Here is a 16,670-nt window from a genome sequence, read left to right on the forward strand (position 1 = left end):
CTGCCACATTCATTTAGGGTTATGATTACGATACAAAGATGCACTAAAAAAGTGGATGGGGGGGGGGGTTTTGAACGAAGACCCGAGAAATGTGGTGGTGGAGGGAGTGATGGTTATGACCTAGAGGAGCAACAAGTTAGATGTGAGGATGCAGTACAACAAGTAAAGTTGTGAGGGAATACAAATTATGGGGAGGTGGAAGGAGGGAGGGGGGCTAGAATGGAATGGGTAGGGCGTGTTGATGGATATGGATATGGATATGGATATGGATGGAGGAGCAGCTGCACAGGTAGGTTTGATGAGGAAATGAAACAATCAATCAAGCAAATATATGTGGAAGGAGGAAGAGGATATGTGATGAGGGAGAAGTAGTAATGTATGGATCCATCCCTACCTGCCTGCCTATAGTCAGTCAGTGAGTCAGTGAGTTAGTCAGCCCTCGTGAATACTATGTACATACATACTTGTAAGGAGGAAGTGATGGATCGGATCATATCTTCTTCTGAACCAGTTACACTCCTACTGACATCATGAGTTTAGTTAGTAGACGAGGGTGGGTAGGTGTTTTGGGGGTGACGTCCCGTCCGTCGTCACCTGCTCCTGCTCCTGCTCCCATCTCTTTCCATTCCCCAATTCCATATCCATCTTCTTCTTCTTCTTCTTCTTCTTCTTCATCTTTCCAAGAGACGAGACCGTGTACGTACAAGAATTCCGTGGTGTTTCCTGCATCCACGTGGTCTCACCTCACCCCTTTCCCTCCTCCTCCTCCTCTTCCTCTTCCTCTTCCTTCTTCCTCTTCCTCTTCCTCCCTACTTACTCTCTCCTTTCTTCTAAGCTTTATCCTTAAAATTCCTACTACTACTACTACTACTACTAGCACTACTACAAGAAGTGAAGCGTTCTTCACTTTTTTAGGGTGCCAGCTTCTACTTCTTCTTCTATTCAGCTTTTTAGTTTTTTTAATCCTTCATGATTTAAGTCACTCGGCTCCTATTATTATTTTTATTCTCTCTAACCAAGTACATACATGTGTGTGTGTGTGTGTGTGTGTGTAGATTTTTAATAGCATTTGCCTAGGAGAGAGAGAGAGCTGTAGGGGAGCCTTTTTTACATCCGCCTCTCTAGAGTCTATCCTCAAGGAAGCTACTACATATGTACATATATCATATATGTATGTATGTATGTAGTATGTACGTACATATCATATATGTACATACATACATATGTTTTAGTCCTACCAACCCAACCCTTTAAGTGCAGTGCCCTCCCTCAGACCTCTCCACCCATTACGAAACCCTTCGTCTCTCACCTCTCTATGCGTTTGTGATTAAGAGTCAGTAACAACTTGGCTCAATCCTAAACCGAACCATTAAACCATTGTTAAATGGTTTGGGGGTTTGTCAGTCCTGTTTGGCTCCTTTTAGGCTTCAGCTTCCCAATCTGGTTTGAGCTCGGTTTGTCAACGCTCAAGCCGAACCGAACCATTTTGGGCCAAACAAGTTCCCTAAACCGGTTAAGGCTAATAAGTTTGGCCAAACCAGTTAAACCTTAACTAGTTTAGGAACCGATTCGGTTCAAGTTTTATAAAACTTGCAAACCAATAAGGCTTAACTAGTTTGGTTTGGATAAGGGCAAACCAGTTAAGTTGAAACTGAACCATTGTCGATTCTTATTTGTGATGTTACATTAAACATGTGAGCACTTGGTTGCCTCTTTGGGTATGGTGTAATTTTGAAACTCATACATGAGACAGAGATGAAAGCCGAAACCGATGCATTGCCAATTCCTATTTGTGAGAGTACTTGGCTGCCTCTTCGGGTTTGGTCTAATTTCGAAACTCATACATGAGACGAGATGATTCACTTTCTATAAACAAGTGGGCCTAAAACTAAGCCATGCATATTGTACGCAAAAGTATTTTTGAAACAACCCCCTACACAAGCTTAATCCACAAATTATAGGTGCCATGAATGACAAGAACCACCCAACTCACATAATGTGTCTTGGGTTTGTAATCCCCACTATGCCTTACTATATATATAAGGGTCTCCTACTACACCTATGTTTTTCTCTGTGCGGTGTGTATGTTGCTCCTCATGTTGATAAATAGTAGGGAAACATGTGCCTTATCACTTGCAAGGAAAATTGCATCCTTATTAAAACAAAATCCCAAAATCCTCTTTGCTCAATGGTATAGCCTATAGGGAAACATAAAGGTTTTCTCGTACAAACAAATGTCAAAACCCCATGTGCTACCTAAACATGGGATTAGAATGTCCAAGGTGCGTAAGTTCCAACTCTTGAACATTTTAGGGGATATATATATAAGAAAAGGAGAAAAAAGTTCATCCAAGTAAAACCTAAAGAATATTGTTCAACTTTGCGCCTTAGTCTCCGATGTCCACACACCACATAACCTTATCATTTTAGTTTTCATAGAGTTATTGCTTGATGCTTGATGAGTTTTTAGGACTACAAGAGAGATTTATTAATTTAAAATGTGCCATGTAAAGCTCTACCACCATTAATCGCACAAATGTGTGTATCACAAGATGCATTATTGTTGCACAAATATTGCATCACTTATTAGCTTGTATCTTATGTGGCTTGTTTCTTGATGGTTGATATAATATCATCTATTGCAGTATGGACATTAAGTAGATTCTCCCCACAACATTTCCAAAGGCTGATGGGTGAAATAGGAGAGGTAACAAGTATTGAGTTTTACAATTAAATAAGCCATCAACAAGGGTTAACTCATTGTCCTTATCCTTAGTCCATCCTCTATTCACCAAACTTAATATTTAAGATCTAGCCTTTTTTGTTCACCATCAAGTTGTATGTTCATCTTCGCCACATAGTACTATTGCCCGTGTTACTTGTGCCAAGCTTATGGTTCAATTTGAGTGGCATTTTCACCTTAATATCTGTATATTGACGCTTTGTTTAAAATCTATTTACCTTCTTCCTAATGGAGATGAGGATAGAGTATGATTTGAAATAGTTTCTCTAATGACCTTTTTTTTTTTTTCCTTTTGCTGACTTTTTGTGATTTTCTTTTGCTTACTTAAAGATAATATGCGGCAACACTTTTGTCCTTATGTGAGAAATGCCCTTATATGTTTTAGTATCCTTACTAAGAAAAAAGAATCTCTTTTTGGCACAATGATGTGTCGTATTATATCTTGTTTAATCCCTTTTCGTTTGGTTACAGATATTTTCTTGATCTCCAACTCCACTTCAAAAGTAGTATTTTATTATGTACTGTAATATATAAGCCCATTATTTCATTTCTTGATCTCCAACTCCACTTCAAAAGTACTACATATTGTTATTCTGTACTTTAATATAAGCCCATTATTTCATTATGTATTTTATCCAAAATGATCATGTGAGTAAACCACAGAAAATCCTGCTGCTCAGAAGGGCATATCTCTAGGGCTCCCATGAAATATGGGCTAATGTTTGAGGTTCATTTTAATAAATATGAGCAACATTGCGACAAGAAAGACTAATAAAAATTGAGCTTGCATGTAGCTTACAAAATTGAGGATTTGATCACTTGAAAAAAAACTTTTCGAGCCACATAACACAAATGTAGAAGAATAGCTGGATTCATCGTTCTGTAATTATTTGAACCTCAAAACTGATGAATAATTTATCTCTTTGATAAGAAAGGAAGGCATGGGAAGTATACGAATGCATTCTACACTCTACATGTTAATCCATAGGTCAACTGAATCAAAGCAAATGTTAGGAGGTGACATAGACTGATTGGTATATACATTTTGTGATTAAGTCACCATCCATCCATCCATCCATCATACTCCTTTTAGGAGAGTTAGAAGTGGATTCACATATTTAAACGATAATGCAAGGGACGATTTGCTATAAAAAAAAACACAAAAAAAAAAACTTCTCTCGGATATCTTATGCGTTTGTAGAATCTATGTATTGATTCATTATTATTCAAACCTCAAGCAAGTGTCATGAATGTTCATAAATAGAGATTTTTATGCTTAATAAGATGTCAAGCCTATCAATGCATCCTAGACTCAACAACATATTATGTATTAAGCATGCATGGGATGTAGCTCGCCTCCTAAGTCAAAGTGGATGTTTCGAGCAATTAAGTCGAGATTGTGCTCTTCGTGGGAGAGTGAGAAGCGGATTCACACGATGGCAAGTGAGTCCACATTCATCAGACATATCCAGAGAGTCATGCCCAACAGGCAACAAAAGCTCCCATTTGTCAAAGGCATGAACAAGGCTAGAAACTGTGAGCTCGACCATGGGCATGGCTAAGGTCATGCCAGGACACATCCGTCTCCCCGAACCGAATGGGAGAAGCTCAAAATGTTGGCCTTTCCACGTGACGTGATCCATGGAATTATGGTGTCCTACGAGGAACCTCTCGGGTATGAACTTCTCTTCATCTTTCCATACATTGGGGTCATGACCCATGGCCCATGCATTCACGAACACAGTTGTCCCTTTGGGGATTTCATAGCCCCCCACTTTACATTTATCAATGGACATGTGGGGGACCAACAACGCGGCCGGAGGATGCTTGCGGAACGTTTCCTTTAGTACCGCACCAAGGTATGGTAGTCGCGGGATGTCAGATATCTCCACATGTCGATCTCTCCCAACTACCGCATTTAGCTCTGCCTGAAGCTTCATGAGAACAGGTGGATTCGCCAACAGTTCGGACATTGCCCAATCAATAGCGGCGCTAGATGTTACGATTCCCGCGGTGAACAACTCCTACAGCCGCCCGGCCCCATTACGGCAGACAAAAATCATCATACATGGTTAGCGATTGGCTCTATCCTCCATTGGGGTGGGTTAAATCAAATAAAGGACATTAAATTTGTGCTAAGTTACCATTATGAGAACCTTCACCAAATCGCGGTCGAGTTTGTTCTCGGGCAAGAGGAAGACGTCGAGGATGTCTCGGACGCACTCCTTTGCAGGGACCGGGTCCTTCTCTCGTTCGGCGATGATATGCCCCATGAGTGCGTCGAATGAAGACTTCCACTTCCTCATCGAATCCTTGGTCTTGTAATCCATAAACCCAAGGAATGGCACAGAGTCACCAATGAGGGGTGTAGGGTACAACTTCTGGAGTTGGCGTGTGAGATCCGCGAGGTTGTTAATGCTGGTGCCACTAGTCGATGATGATGCTGCGGCGGCGGAGGCATTATTATTATTGTTGTGGCTGAAGAAGACTTGAGAGGGCCGCTGTCGTAGCACGATGCGGCATATGATGTTCTCGACAAGCATCTCGATGCATGCGCTGAGATCGACAGCATGGGTCGCGAGGTGGAGCCGAGTGTCAATGAGCTCCCGGATCTCCTGCACTATGATCTCCGATTGGAACTCGCCGATGCGGCGCGATGTGAAGAGCTGAAGGCTGTACAGCTTCCGGGTTCTCTTCCACTCCTCGCCGTAAGGGAGGAAGGTGACGGTCTTGTGGCCGCTGAGGTCCCCCATTAGGAGTTTGGCGCTCCCGAATGATGGGCGGCTCGCGAATGTCTTGTCGTGGGTGTGGAGGAGCTCGCGAGCCAGCACCGGGCTCGACACTACGATCGCGGGGCTGGAGCCGAGGCGCAGGGAGAAGATGGGCCCATACTTCCTCGCCAGCCTCGTGAAGTAGCGGTGCCGCGAACACCCCGCCATCACCAGCTGGGGAAGGTTCCCCACGATTGGGAATGGGAATGGGCCCGGCGGGAGGCTCAGGCCGCTGCTGAGGCATCTATTCTTCTTCTGCCATTTTCTCCACCACCACCACCTCCACCTTCTCCATGCTGCTGCTGATGATGATGATGATGACATTACCCACAGAAGCATTGGAAAGATGATGGGTAGCACCAAATAACACCATGTCTCCTCCAATCCCATCATCCCTTTCCAAATTTAAAAAAAAATAAATTCAAAATGTTTTGCTGTACTCTACTCTACTAGACTACTCTACAGTCGATCAATCCATCAATCCACACAACATGACCTTGCATAAATACATACATACACGCGCCTATGTCTGTTACTTTTGTGTATATCTATATCTATCTATCTATCTATCTATATATAAACAAGTCTGAGAAAATGCTACCCATATGTACTTTGGATTATGCTGAGCTGCGTTTATAGATAGATATTTCCAACCGTCACACAAACTGGATTGGAAGAAGAATGGTGTAACTATTGAGAGAGCCATTGAGACATGAATAATGGAGCTCCACTTATGTCCTCAGCACTAATGCCCAATGCAGCTTTAACAAGAAAATATCAAGATGAGGGAGGGGTTATCTGAGATCATTCAATGTTCTATTGGAATTGGTTATGTAACATTATTATTATCACTCCAACTAGTAAGTAAGTATGTACTGTACTTGTCCACACATTCTCAGACCTTAATGGCGCCAGATATTACATTATTTTTATATGTGTGTGTAGTAGTAGTTCCTAACATTTTAAACCCCTTAAATGTCCTTCGAACAGGAAGGGGGGGGGGGGGTCACAGGGCATCTATCTATCTATCTATCTATCTATCACAGGGCATCTATCTATCTATCTATCTATCTATCTATCCAAATGCCCCTACCTAGTAAATCCAAATGTTGGCCTCGCAATATAAGTTATAACCCCGGCCCCGGCCCGGCCCTGGTATTTGAGGGAGGCCACTTTTGTTACTATGCTTTAAGTTTAATGCATTCATCTAAGTAAGGAACTTCTTTGAGCCCCTCTTTAACACTTTGTATGCTGCTGCTGCTGCTGCACGATAACGACCATCTCCTAAGACTGATTAAGTTGCGTGAAATTAGGATTTTAATCCTGGACCACCCACCACTCACTATACATACAAACTTGCTTTGTCATACCTACCATCAACTGATGTGACTTTCATCCGTCCTTCAGATAACCATGAATTCAAGGATCCTTCAAATAACATCAACATTTGCTAAGTTATTGATATTGACAATCGGTTGGCATCAAAGAAGGATATATATATATATATATCTCCTCCAATTTTAAAAGCTTGTAACCATATTTTGATTTTTATAAAGCATACTTTAAATGTATACTACGATTCATGTGAGTACGAGATATTATTTTATTTTTCTTTCTGAGTTTGGGAAGTATGTTAATGTGAACTCCTGATTCGTTTTATACAAATTCGAAAGAAACCTAAAGGACTTTGTTCCATGGACACGCTAATTAGTAAAGATTTTTTAATGGTTAACTATCATAATGGTAGAATTTGTTAGTTTTCTTAAAGTCTTTACTATATTTTTTATGCATTAGGCCTTTTCCTCACCCTAAGGATAGATTAATAACCAAAACCTAATCATTATAAGTTTATCCTAAAAAGAAGTTTGGAAAACATAACGATCTTCATACATACACAATCAAGTTCTGCTTTACAAAATCTCATTGGTATATATTTTTAAGATTTAGCATTCAATATGTCAAAATACAATCTAACTAACATAGATTGCTGAACAAATAATGTGAATGTGTGTCAAGGTATGCACAGCGAGTACTGTAATTTAATGTGCTACATTTGTGCAGACAAATTGATATGAGAAATAGTAACTATAACCTCGCAATGCAACATCAGAAAGTAGCTTTAGGAACCATTTAAACAACAAGGTAACCATAGTTCGATGGGAAAATCATATCGTAACCAATTGTCTTAACACACACCCACACACACCAGCCTTTGCGGCAAAAAGAACTCTACGAAGAAGAAGAGAACCTCTATAGGAAACATAGAATACCAAAAAACTACAATCCCCCACCATGTCTCTCTTTTTATTTTTATTTTTCTTTAGATGACAATTCATTAATAGGACATTTTCTTTTACGTTTTTTCCATAGTAATTGTTAGTAATTTGCATATTCTAAACTACTAAAACTCAACAAGGTCATTTCGAGTACTTGCATGCTTTAATAGGATGAATCAGAAGATATGAGTAAAACAAGTTAGAGTAGAATTGAGACACTAATGGTATCAAATACTAAACATTGGTCATTGAAATTTGCAATAATGTCAAACATGGGGAGAAGGGCATCAAATATTGTTAATGATGTGGCGGAAAATTTAAATGGGAACTCACATTCCTTGTCTATTGAAGCAATATATAACCATGTGTATGTCTATAAGAAACAACATACAATTGTAAAATGAAATGCATGCTTGTAATGAGAGGAAAATAATGTACATGCTCGTAATGAGATAAAAATGAGGCTTCTACATACAATGGATATGCAAGCAATGGAGATTGAAAATTTGAGAGAGAAATCACTTTCAATGAAGAAAAGGACATTGCGAGTCCAAGATATTCAGATGCCCTAACTAGAGACCAAAATGGGAATCTTAGAATTTAGAGGAAGAATTTCTAGTAAAAGCAAATGTTAAAATGAAATCTGGCCTTAAGGCAAAAGAAAGTGCAATCATGATGAAATAGAGAGACATCCTTATTGCAAGTCATCAAAAGAAAATGACAATGAAGTTTCTGCACTTGAATCCACTTCAAAGGATGCATGAGATACCAATTTAGAGCTATGTGAAAGAGACAAAGATTCGCTAATAAAAGCAAAGGTTGAAATGAAATTTGGCCCAACAAATAAGAATCGTGAAGAAATGGAGAGATGTCCTCATTAAGAAGACACCAAAAGGAAATATCAATGAAGTTGTGCTTTCAAATCCACTTCAAAGGATGCATTAGATGCCAAAGAGCTATATGAATGAGACAAAGATTCGCTAATAAAAGCAAATATTAAAAATGAAATTTAGCCTTGGGGCAAAAACAAATCACTCATGATGAAATGGAGAGATGTGCTCATTAAGAAAACATAAAAAAGAAATGCCAATGAAGTTTGTGCACTTGAATCCACTTCAAAGGATGCAGTAGATGCCAAAGAGCTATATGAAATTTGAATGATAGAAATGCAAGCAAAATGTTGTTATGAAAGGGATGCAAGAAAAGGAATCAAAGAATCCTATTTCCCTTGCCAGAAATATGATGGTGTCATATTTATCACCTGACTTAGAAGCTTATATTATAAAAGATTATGGTAAGCTTCTCATACATATGCTTAATTGTACAAACTTCATGATTCTCAATGGTGCCCATGCATTTTTTTATGAAAAATGTTTTGACATGTATCCTTGCCCCGAGAGGACGAAGTGTTGTTGATTACGTATTGATGAAAGAATATGATGCATCCATGATGAATTCGTGTCATCAAACTCATACCACAAGCCTCTATATTTTCACATTGTAGCCACAATAGGAAAAGAGGTATTCAACCTTGCTATCGAAAAGCTAATGAATATGCAAATGATGTTTAGAGTTATGCCATGAATTGTCGTGGCAAAGATGTAAAAACAAATTGGGGCAATTGAAGGATGTCATTCTCAATGTAAGGTATCAATATTTTTGTGAAGGTGTAGGTGGACATAGATTGCTTCGTTTCCTATATCATGATTATTTTGATCAAGAATGCAATATTCATCTCAAAATGTTCAAGCTTGTACAAGATAAAAAATGAGAAAATTCTAAATTGTGTTAGATATCAAAGAATGGTGAGGAGAAATAAATTACATGGGAATGGGGCATTAGTGTTGGACAAAAGAACTTGTTCCTCCCAACCACCCTCGAGCTATGGTCCAAGCATAACTAGTCTAGTGTAGGACAAAAGAACTTGTTCCTCCCAACCACCCTCGAGCTATGGTCGAGGCATAGCTAGTCTACCACCAACGTCCCATACCACAGATATTAGGATGACTACTATCGTGGAATAGGTAACACAATTGCTGTGACGAAAGCCTAGACTACACCAATGGTGTCTCAAGACTTCAACATATGACACAATGTGTCTTATGAGGGTAGCTATGCCTCATATTTATACTTCTTCCTAGGCCCCTTGAATAGATGTGGTTTTCTAAAACACTTTGAATCAGTCATTGGTTGTGAAGATCATGATAGTGCATGCATATATCATTCCTTCTATCCAATTACATTAGGCCATTTCTAACATTAGTGAACATACCCTTCACTTATGTTCTGTAAATTTTAGTGACCTACCCTCTCCTACGTTATACATGCATAACATACTTCCCTACTTCAAAAGATTGCACTCTTGCAATATAAAGTGAGGAAATTGTGGCCTAAGAGTATTCTCACATTCCTAGGTGGCATCATTAATAGGTTTACCCATCCATTTGATGTTGATTTAATGAATCTCATAAAATGTAAGAGTTTAGCTCAAGAATTAAGAATGTGTTCTATAACATGAGGTTTCTAATACAAATCCTCTAATGTTACAAGCTCCTTTTTACTGTGAGGTGTTATCACCAGAGCCTAGAAATGGCTTTAGATTATTGACATGAAAAACAAGATGAATACTAATGTTACGGGGTAAGGCAAGGTGATAAGTAGATGATCCAAATCTCTTAAGGATTTCAAAGTGGCCATAATATCGTGGCGTTAACATAGTGTACTTGCATGTAGAAAATGACTTAGAGTCAGTGGGTACACACAAAAAACGTTTTGACTAATAGTAAATTTACGAGGAAGTCTATTATGATAAACATAAATTTGGGCACGACCTTGAGTTTTCTTAACATTTTCCTTGGCAATATGTAACACTTCACTCATGTCTTGCAAACATTTGCGTGCATTGTCTAATGTATCACGATAAATTGTGACATCTACTTGGGCATGTGGCTGAAAACCATACATCAACATAAAAGGACTGAAAGAAAATAAGGGGCTGATACAGCTGACTGTTAGGTCTTTACTAGCTACTCAGTCGACAAACATGTATAACAACAAGTAAAACAAAGAATGAGCCGACACAACAATTTTACATGGAAAGCCCTAAATGGGAAAAACCACGGGAGCCCACAGACTCCAAACAAATTCACTATCTGAGAGTGTTTACAACAACTCAAAGGCCACAACCTTGGTAAGATTTTCATCTTAAGTGTTTACATAGTGAATGAAGAAAGCAAAGGAAGGACATAACCTGACCTGTGTAGAGCCGTCAACATCTTGGGTCAGATTCGAGGGCCGACTACTAAACAAGCTCGACGTCCACAACACATAGTCCTTCTGTGATGTCCCTTCTCTTACTATACAATACTATCTTGTTCTATCTCACAATATTCTACTTTGTATTGTGCATCAATCATCGATCATCCACACCTTGGGTTTATACATACATAAATACATGTATGTATTTACATATTTGACCTTAGAAGTTGATTCCACACTTAGCCCTTGGCCGGAAAGCGGTTGATAGCCAACTCTGAACCGGCCCATATACCAATCAGGGTCTTAGTCAAAACGGAATCTAGCCGAATCGGCCCTTCTCCCATAAGGAGGGACATCATTTCTCCCACAAGGAGGGATCGAGTGAAATCGGAAGAGAAAGACTATCTGGCTCTCCCAATCCAACTACATCCGAAAGGTGTTGAGACTCTTCAATATGGAGAATTCGAAGCCAACACCAACACCGCTTCCAAACGTCACTCCAACTATCAGAATGAGACTCTCCATCCATGGAAGAGGAGAGAAAGCTCATGAAAAATATACCCTATGCATTGGCCGTAGGAAGTCTCATGTACGCAATGGTGGCGACCCGACCAAACCTTGCTTTGACCATAGGGGTTGTCAGCCGGTACATGTCAGAACCTAGACGAAAGCACTAGGAGGCTATAAAGAACATATTCCAGTACCTACAAGGCACCGAAGACCTACAATTGACTTTTGGATCGACTAATCCAATCGAAGTTGAAGGCTATACCGACTACGACTATGCCGGAAATACGGATACGGATAAGCGGCGCCATATCATGGAGGTTGAAGCTTCAAGAGTGCACGGGCCTGTCTACGACAGAGGCTGAGTACATAAAAGCATCGCAAGTAGTGAAGGAAGCCATCTGGCTGCATCGACTGTCAGTCGCCTTCTCGGCGATAAGATGAATCGACCATCCAACGCCGACCATCTACTGCGACTCTTAGAGCGCAATACACCTCATTCGAAATCCTGTCTATCATGCAAAGATGAAACACATTGAGGTACGATTTCATCATATATGGGAGCTTGTAATAGAGAAGAAGTTCTAAGTCTAGAAGATTGACACCGATTGCTTGACGAAGCCCCTCCCAAAACAACGCTTCGGAGTGTTGAATGCGGGTATCTAATGGACATATTCACATTTATGTAAATAGTGAGAAAGGCAGTTACCCTAAGTTAGTCAGTATATAAATTGACTTTGTAACCTAGTTTTTGTGATGCCTAAAAATACAATTCATCTTGTGCCTAACGTCTTTCTCTCTCTTGCATTCTGGTTGCGTCTTTGTAATAACCAAGATCATTAATCCTAAAATAAAGATATAAATGATACAATCATACTGAAAATACGCGTTACCACCCATTCGCCCCCGCACCAGAGTCGACAACGCAGACGAGGAATCTCGATCTGTCCCATATCAGCCAGGATCTCCACGTCAGGACCTTGGTAGATGACTAGTCCACATCAAAGAGAGCTTCGTCTGAACCACTCATGGGGCCTCCCCTTTAACTAAGGAGAGTCTCCCCTATTTATAGGACCTAGGCCATGTAATGACATCTACCTGACCAATCATGTATGGGGTACCCTATGACACACATTAGGTCAGTCCAATAAAGCTGACGACTTAGATATTACAGTATGATAGCCCCCAAATAAGCACGTGTAAAACAATGAACATTACAATCTCGCTTTCTGTTGATTTTGTTGTTATCATCAGTCTACTTCCTTATATCTGTTTATGATCTTCTCTCTAGGAAAGTGCTGATTTGCTCTGCACTAGACGGCTACGTTACGAGGGTGGAAGCATGTTACGGTGTACCAGAAAAGTATTGTTTTTGGCCACAAAAAATGTCAGTCCTTTCGATACTGTTAGTACTAAATAATTGAGAAAAAAAATCAGAGAAAAAAAATTTGATTTTGGGGGTACAAGTGTCATTTAAGACAAGGAGTGGGGGGAACACGTGAGGAGATGTTATTTCCATTTTGGGGGTTATTTTGCCGTCATGTCGTTTTTGGCGCTTACCCTCAAACCAACTCCTCTTCCTCTATCCCTCTAAGCTCTTCATCTCAGACATCTATGTCAGGTTTCTGGTTTTCCTCCAATCTAAGAGGTTTGTTAGGGTTTAGGGAGCATATCTCAAACATCCATGTCAGGTTTCTGGTTTTGAGTTGAGGATTTCTGGTTTTGTTAGGAATTCTGTCTTAGGGTTTGAGTTGAGGATTAGAGACTATTTTGAGGCCTCTTATAACAACCAATAGTGACTTCTTCGAGAACGATTTTCTTACTTCTTCCACCGATTGCAGTTTATCTCGCGGTGATTTGAGGCTTTTTCCACCGAGGCGAGGATCCTTCCACCGAATCGAGATGGCATATCACATAGATTCAAGGATCCCTCCACCATTGGAGGTTCCTTCCACCAAATGGAGGCGGCATATCACACAGATTCAACGCTCCCTCCACCATTGGAGGTTCCTTCCACCAAATGGAGGCGGCATATCACATAGATTCAACACTCCCTCCACCATTGGAGGTTCCTTCCACCAAATTGAGGTGGCATATCACACAGATTCAACGCTCCCTCCACCATTGGAGGTTCCTTCCATCTATTTTTTCATTTTCAGTACTAAATTTTTTCATTTTTAGAAATTTGTGAATAAAGAAATGATAATTGTCATCTTTGATCCGTAATTCTAATGTCCGAAACGAATTATTTCTCACTTTGCAAGACGCATTTAAAAACATTTAATTGTGATTTCTTAGTGTAGTCTATATAACATTAACTACTCTCGCAAGACACTTAATTTTTTTGGATAAATCTAGTGACCAAATGGGGATCCCCAATGAGAGAGAGTTGTCAAGTAACTCATGTATATCTGAAAGGACCAAGAGACGAGTGATTCTTCACATAGTCCGTTATTTGGTAGAAATAACGAAGAGATTTAGTGAAGAGGATCATAGGGATATTATATGTAGAGTTTTACACCATCAACGTTTGAATGAAGACACGGGGAGAGTAAAATTTAGCGACCAATGTGTGTCAGAAAAGATTGTAGAGTCTATGAAGTCATCCCTAGACTTAGTGAAAGGTGTAGAGAGCATAGACAAATTTGCTGCAAAGAGGGCAACCCTACACATGGTTGTGAACATTGTGAGAGAGAAAAAATATAGTGATACTAAAGTTGCCTTACCACTAGGTATTCAAAGAAGGAACTTAAGGAAACATCGCCAAAATATACACTCAAGCCAATTCAAGTGGCTGGGGTTGGGACGTAGACGACGATGCGATGCCTTATCTCAAGAGATTATTGAGAAAGTGGATTCATTTTGGGCAAAAAATATGTGTGTCTCACCAAATAAGAAGGACGTGTGTAGACAACGAATAAGTCAGGGTAAGTACCAGATTCACCCTAGGCACTTCTTGGAGATGACGAAGGTATTCCATTTTTTTATATCAATTCACATTCCATAAATTTTTGTTTTGACCAAGTGTATATTAATGTTTGCTACATATATTGGTTGATGTGGGCTGAATTGTACATGAACTTTAAAGACCAACATCCAAGCTTGACTGTTGGATTCCGCAAGTTCCAAGGTTTGAAACCATATTATGTTAGAAAATTAAATGAGAGGAATACATGTTGTTGTGTGTACCATGTGAAGATGGACATGTTAAGGCTTGGAGTGAATGCAATGCATACTGATTCTAAGGGTATACACGGGGAATTATGTGTCTGCACTTGTGAGGTTTGTAGACCAAATGGGGAGGATAATAGGTGTAATGCACGAAACATGACTTATGCATCTGTTTTTGAGTTATGGAGGTCTTGTGTTTGTGAAAAAGAACCATCATGTGAGTGGCATCGTCGTACATGTCTTTTAAGAACATGTAAGGTTTGTCCGCTACCATTATTTTGTAGGCAGGAGCTTGATTTGGGAAACATTCATATTGTGAAATGGAAATATTTAGAGTATGTGACTGAAAATATTGGCAAGGGACTTGTAACTAAGCATATCAAGGAAGTATATAAGGAGACATGTGCTACTACCCTTGTCTCAGAATTTAAGAAACAACTTGGGGAGTTCATTTAACATAACTTCCAGAGTTATTGGCAAAATTCACAGTTCAAGGAATGTATTAATAACTTACCAACGGGTGTCATCGTATCCGTTATTGACTTTGTAGAAAACTATACATTTAAAGTTCAAAATGAGGTTCAATCAATGCATTGGTACAATGATCAATGTACAATACTTGTACATATTTGCTATTGGAGACAAGACAGTGAGTTACATAAGAAATCAATATTTTACATTTCAGATGATAAAAAGCATGATACACTATTTGTTCAACATTGTTTTAAGCTTTAACCGTCATTGGGTTTGGTCTGATGGTGCTGCCTCACAATTTAAGGTGGCATGATCGTTCTACTTTATCGCCAGGTAATTTTTAATCCATATGTTTAGTACTTATAATGCAATGTCTAAGGAAGTAATTCTTGTGTTAGTGTCTGCATACTAATTATGTTTGTAACTATTCAAACAGAATACTATTCAAATGGATGCATGCATACTAATTATGTTTGTAACTATGTTAAGTGTTCTTGATTGATCACATAGTACCATCTTGTCACGTGAATCTGTGTTTATTATCTTTTAATCCATGTGAAATGTTCTCCATAGACACATTGTATTGTGTTGTGTGTTGTATCTGTACTAAATCAATATTTATTGAAGGATGTAAAGTACTCGTCTTGTACTCATAGTATTGGCCGTTCTTAAGAGTTTGTACTAATTATCTTTAAGTCCATGTTGACAGCTCTCCATGGACACATTGTATTGTACTGTGCGTTGTATCTGTACTAAATCAGTATTTATTGAAGGATGTAAAGTACTCGTCTTGTACTCATAGTATTGTCCGTCCTTAAGAGTTTGTACTAATTATCTTTTAATCCATGTTGAGTGTTCTCCATGTACATGCTATATTGTATTGTGTGTTGTATTTGTACTAAATCAGTATTGATTGAAGGATGTAAAGTACATGTCTTGTACTCATAGTATTGTCCTATATTGAAGAGTTTGTACTAATTATCTTTTAATCCATGTTGAGTGTTCTCCATGGACACACTGTATTGTACTGTGTGTTGTATCTGTATTAAATTAGTATTTATTGAAGGATGTAAAGTACATGTCTTATACTCATAGTACTGTCCTATATTGAAGAGTTTGTACTAATTATCTTTTAATCCATGTTATGTTCTCCATGAACACATTGTACTGTACTGTGTGTTTTATCTGTACTAAATCAGTATTAATGGATGTAAAGTACTCATCGTCAGCAACATAGTACTGTCCAATATTGAAGAGTTTGTACTAATTATCTTTTAATACATGTAGAGTGTTTTCCATGAACACATTGTACTATGCTTTGTGCTATATCCGTACTAAATTAGTATTAATGGATGCTAAGTACTGTTGGTTGACAACATAGTACTATTTATCTTTTAATCAGTGTAGAGTGTTCTCCATGGATACACTGTGCTATGCTTTGTTTTATATTTGTACTAAATCAATATTAAT

At 39.0% G+C, this 16,670-nt stretch overlaps 1 protein-coding gene across 1 annotated transcript; it reads right to left on the bottom strand.

Annotated features, from left to right (window-relative positions):
* Nucleotides 1-3,976: 3,976 nt before the first annotated feature.
* On the bottom strand, nucleotides 3,977-5,950 carry LOC147857125 (cytochrome P450 71AU50-like). Its single transcript, XM_087328840.1, has 2 exons — nucleotides 4,888-5,950; nucleotides 3,977-4,767 (listed from the first exon to the last, which is right to left on the bottom strand). The coding sequence occupies exons 1-2, from the start codon at nucleotides 5,905-5,907 to the stop codon at nucleotides 4,108-4,110; spliced, it is 1,680 nt and encodes a 559-aa protein (XP_087184966.1). The 5' UTR covers nucleotides 5,908-5,950; the 3' UTR covers nucleotides 3,977-4,107.
* Between the last annotated feature and the right edge of the window lie 10,720 nt (nucleotides 5,951-16,670).

Source organism: Azolla caroliniana, unplaced genomic scaffold, assembly GCF_043228905.1.
Source record: "Azolla caroliniana isolate FFs.n. ecotype wild unplaced genomic scaffold, voAzoCaro1.0.p SCAF_12, whole genome shotgun sequence".
Lineage (NCBI taxonomy): Eukaryota > Viridiplantae > Streptophyta > Polypodiopsida > Salviniales > Salviniaceae > Azolla > Azolla caroliniana.

Coding starts and splice junctions, on each gene's coding strand:
- LOC147857125 (XM_087328840.1), bottom strand. CDS start 5,907: ATGATGGGATTGGAGGAGACATGGTGTTATTTGGTGCTACCCATCATC. Junction 4,768..4,887: donor TGGTGAAGGTTCTCATAATG/GTAACTTAGCAC, acceptor GGGCGGCTGTAG/GAGTTGTTCACCGCGGGAAT.